This window comes from Dichomitus squalens, assembly GCF_000275845.1.
Source record: "Dichomitus squalens LYAD-421 SS1 unplaced genomic scaffold DICSQscaffold_164, whole genome shotgun sequence".
NCBI classification, from domain to species: domain Eukaryota; kingdom Fungi; phylum Basidiomycota; class Agaricomycetes; order Polyporales; family Polyporaceae; genus Dichomitus; species Dichomitus squalens.
The window spans coordinates 1-5,075 of NW_006767046.1; the positions used below are offsets into that span (position 1 = coordinate 1).

At 60.5% G+C, this 5,075-nt stretch overlaps 1 protein-coding gene across 1 annotated transcript; it reads left to right on the forward strand.

The window, feature by feature from the left end:
* Positions 1-386: 386 nt before the first annotated feature.
* Positions 387-1,565, forward strand: DICSQDRAFT_73598 (uncharacterized protein; the record flags this gene model as incomplete). The annotated part of the gene is made up of 2 exons (XM_007371660.1): positions 387-888; positions 1,357-1,565. Coding segments are annotated over 2 exons (711 nt in total), but the record flags the coding sequence as incomplete, so codon positions are not given.
* Positions 1,566-5,075: the final 3,510 nt, after the last annotated feature.

Here is a 5,075-nt window from a genome sequence, read left to right on the forward strand (position 1 = left end):
CGCTTATTCATTCACCATCTTGTTGGCGTGCAAGCGCCGACGAAGTCTCGAGAACGTTGGGTTTCGTACCTGAGCGCCTGCGCCCACATGGCGAGCTTATCGCCCGCCACCATCAGTCGCGGGCGCTCCCCGTCGCTCACTTATACCGACGTTCGTGTCGACCAGTGCCTCAGTCTTTTCCCCACTGAGGCACTGGTGAGCCCTCTAGATATTCTATGCTGTATGCCCATATGTACTGACCATGTCCTCGCCATGTAGATTACATTAGGTACCTAGTTATACAATACTTAGTCTTTTCCCCACTGAGGCACTGATTACATTAGATCCTACCGTAGTCGGCTCGTAACCCCGTTGATAGGTTATGAGCCCTGCCGCTCACACACACCATGGCCGACATCCACAAGATTGTACGCGACCCCCTATCGCAAACCGAGGCCACTACGAGCTCGAAGATCCCGGCGCTCAACGAGGACGGCTCAAATTGGGTCCTATATAAGGCCCAGTTCTTAGCCGCCGTTTACGCGAAGGGCCTCCGGCGGTACCTCGAGGGTACGGAGCGCGTTCCGCAAGCGCCCACGGCTCCTGGTGTGGACTCCGACGCCGACGAACGGTACGAGACGGCGGTCGACAAGTGGCTGGGCAACCACTCGACCATCAAGACACTCCTTTTCCAGACGGTTCCCGAGTCCCTCAAGCTCGACATCGCCACCAAGAGCCGTGCCAACGAGGCATGGGCGCTTGTATCTGCCAAGTATGACAACCAAGGCGACTTCGTTCAGGTCAACATCCTCAACCGCATGCACCAGCTCCGATGCGAGGAGGGAGGCGACCCCCGACCGGTCCTCACCCAGCTTGCACGACTTCGCTCAGAGTACGCGACGGCCGGTGGTACGCTCTCGGACGAGCAGTACAAGGTCTTCATCCTCGGCATCCTCCCGCTCTCTTACCGTCCCTCTATCCGCGCCATTCAAGCCTCCGCCCACTCCACTGGCGTCACCCTCACTCCAACAGCCCTCATCAATGCCATCACCGAGATCGCGCGTGATGAAGTGGCGCTCAACGGTGACGACTCCTCGAACCCAACGGCAATGGCGGCGCGCGGCGGCACTATCAAGTGCTTCAACTGCAACAAGGAGGGCCACACGAAAGCGGAGTGCTGGAGCAAGGGCGGCGGACGAGAAGGCCAGGGACCGAAACGTCGGAAGAAGGGCAAGGGCAAAGGGAATGATCCGAAGAGTCAGTCGGAGAGTGGTGGGAACTCGAATAGCGAGAGCGCAAAGTCCGCCGTAACACCTAATGTACCCGGCGTTGACAATGCGGATCACCTTGCAGCGTATACTTTCTGGGGAGAGTCAGCGTACATTGTCGCGACCGATTTCTCGAAGGTTTCCGCGCAGCGTCTGCCGCTCGACCGCTACACTCGCCTTATCGACTCCGCCGCCTCACGTCACTTTGACCCATGTCGCGAAAACTTCATTGCGTTCCGCAAAATCGAGCCTATCCCGATTCAGTCCGCCGATGGCCGAATTTTTCACGCTACGGGTGAGGGAGACGTCCGTGTTACCTTACGCTACGGTACACAGAACCTCGACGAGTTTACACTACGTCGCGTCCTCTATGCCCCAGCCATGCCCGTCTCGCTCATTTCCGTCAGTTGCCTCGTAAACTCAGGGTTCCAGCTGTCCTTCTCCCAAGACGGCTGCTGCATCACCACACCCGCTGGCAACCCGCTTCGACCCATAACGCAACGTAACGGCCTTTTCCCGCTGCACGGTGTGCAACCCGTCACGACTCCACAGGCGCCCCGGACAGCTGCCGTGGCAATGTCGGACCTCGAGTTCCACCGGCGGATGGGACACGCGTACCCGCCGAACCTGCGCAAGATGGTGGCCGAGGGTGTCGTCACCGGCATCGAGCTCGACGCGACGACCGAGGTTCGATTTTGCGAGGTCTGCCAGCAAGCGAAGCAGACCCGCGAATCGTTCCCGAAAGCTCGCTCGAGCCCTCCTGCAAAGCGATATGGTGAGCGTGTGCACAGCGACGTCTGGGGGAAGGCACAAGTGCGCACCTGGGACGGGAAGGAATATTTTGTTACCTTCCTGGACGACTACTCGGACGAAGCCGTTGTCTCGCTCATGCGAAACAAGAGTGACGCCCTCACCCGGTACAGAGCGTACGAGGCGTGGGGGAAGGCCCATCGCGGCGTCGCCTCCATCGGGACCCTACAAAGTGACCGCGGCGGTGAGTACACCAGCCATGAGTTCACGGCTCACCTGGAGTCCGAGGGGACAGATCGCCGCCTCACCGTCCACGACTCGCCGCAGCAGAACGGCAAGGCGGAGCGGTTAAACCGCACCCTGGCCGAACACGCGCGAGCCCTGCTTTTCGACGCCCGCCTGCCAAAATTTTTGTGGGGCGAGGCCGTCTTGCACGCTACGTGGCTCCGTAATCGAACGTCGACCAAGAATACACCTGGATCGACGCCGCACGAATTAGCTACGGGCGTGAAACCAGATTTGTCAAACTTACCGCGCTTTGGGGCGACGGTGTGGGTGCTGCAAGAAAACGTAAGGAAGCTCGATCCCAAGTCGAAGCCCGGACGTTGGGTGGGTTTCGACCAGGAGAGCAAGGGGCACCGTGTCTACTGGCCTGAACGGCGCACCGTCTCCGTCGAGCGGAATGTCCGCTTCGAACAGGAGGACGGGGCCGTCGTCACGGTTCACGCTGAGGCCGAGGGGGAGCACGTACCTCAAGGCGGCCTTAGCCCTCCCGCTCCTCCTACCCCTCCCGCTGACCCTCACCCTGACCCTAGCCAAACAGCGGTTCAGCCCACAGATCCAACCCCTCAGCCTCCGGACCCTCCTTCCGACCCTACACCGCCGCCCGAGTCGCCCGATGAGCCGTCCGAGTCGCCCGTAGCCCCAGAGCAGCCAAGAGCCGAGCCAAGTGCCGAGCCTAGCGCGCCTGAGGGGGAGCAGACCGGCCGACCGAGGAGGACGCGGAAGCCGGCCAAATGGATCCGCGACCTGCAGACCGGAGCGGGCACCACTGGCGGAAGGGGTGCGCAGCGCGTCCCGAGGTCGCTCCTAGAAGACGCGGCGCACGTCGCGGCGGCTCCGGGCAGCTGCCGTGGCAACGACGCACACGGCGCGCCGTCGATCTTCGGAGACCCAGCGCGCTTTGCAGCGCCTCTTGAGGACAAGAGAGAGCTTGAGGAGGAGAGCCAAGGGGAGAGCCAGGGGGAGAGAGACGTAGGGGAGGAGGAAGAGCATGAGCAAGAGGGTGGCTATGCCGACAGCGCAGACGTTGACGCCGGCGCTTGTCTAAGCGCCCCCATCTTTGCTCTTGCCGCCCTCAGCTCGGACGACGAGCCCACCTACCGCGAGGCCATGGCCGGCCAGGAGCGCGAGAAGTGGAAGGATGCGATGGCTGAGGAACTGGACCGCATCGCCAAGATGAACACCTACGAGCTGGTCGAAGCCCCGCCCGGCGCAAACGTCGTTGGCTCGGTTTGGGCACTACGCAAAAAACGCGACGAGCACAACAACGTCGCCAAATTCAAGGCTCGACTATGTGCTCAAGGCTTCTCCCAGGTCCCCGGTGTCGATTTCGACAAGACCGCTTCACCCACCGCCCGTCTCTCCTCGTTCCGCCTCGTCCTCGCCCTCGCGGCCGCCCAGGACTGGGAAATCCATCAAATTGATTTCAAGAACGCCTACCTCAACGGGGACCTCGAGGAAACCATTTACATGCGTCAGCCCTCCGGATTCGAGGCCCCGGGTAAGACGCACCTCGTCTGGAGGCTCAAGAAGGCCCTTTACGGCCTCAAACAAGCCGGCCTCCAGTGGTACAAGAAGGTCTGCGCCCTCATGGACGACATTGGCCTCACCCGCAGCAGTTTCGACCCAGGCGTCTTCTATCACCTACAAGGCGGTGCGGTCATTATCATTGTCATTCATGTTGACGATTGCACCCTAGTTACCAATAGCACTCGCCTAATGCAAGCTCTCAAGGACCAGCTTGCATCGCGCTACGAAATTGTCGATCTTGGCGAAATCTGCTGGCTACTGGGCCTCGAAATCCGCCGTGATCGCTCCGCCCGCACCATCTCTCTATCTCAGTCCGCCTACATCGACACCCTGCTTACCCGGTTTTCAATGTCGGACGCACACCCGCTCACAGTCCCTTTCGATCCCCATTCGAACCCTTTCGACTACTCCCTTGACGATGAAATCCAGGAGGAAATGCGCAAGAAGCCGTACGCCCGGCTCATCGGGTCTCTCATGTACGCGGCGATCGGTACACGCCCCGATATCGCCTTCGGTGTCTCAACCCTGGCGCGCTTTATGGCGAATCCCGCACCCATCCATTGGGAAGCCGCAAAGCGCATCCTGCGCTACCTCAAGGGGACCCGAGAGTACGTTCTCACTCTTGGATCTACGTCTGACGGGTTAGTTGGTTACACAGACGCCGACTGGGCTTCGCAACCCCATCGGCACTCAATTTCGGGCTATGTCTTCCTGTTCAATGGAGGTGCTGTCAGCTGGCGATCATCCAAGCAGCCCATCATCGCACTCTCTTCCACCGAAGCGGAGTACATTGCTGCCTCCGATTCGTCCCGTGAAGCCGTCTGGCTCCGCAGCCTCCTATCAGAACTTACGGCTCTGTTAGCGGCCCCGACCCTTCTCCTCTGCGACAACCAGAGCGCTCTCAAGCTCGTCGACAATCCCGACATCTTCCACGCTCGCACGAAGCATATCGACATTCGCTATCACCACATTCGCGAGCTTGTTGTGCAACGTAGTATGATCCTCCGCTACTGTCCAACCAACGAGATGGTGGCCGACTTGCTCACGAAGGCGCTCCCTCGTCCCCGGGTCAAGATGCTCGCTTTCGCTCTCGGCCTTCGTCAGGCTTGAGGGGGAGTGTTGGCGTGCAAGCGCCGACGAAGTCTCGAGAACGTTGGGTTTCGTACCTGAGCGCCTGCGCCCACATGGCGAGCTTATCGCCCGCCACCATCAGTCGCGGGCGCTCCCCGTGCTCACTTATACCGACGTTCGTGTCGACCAGTGCCT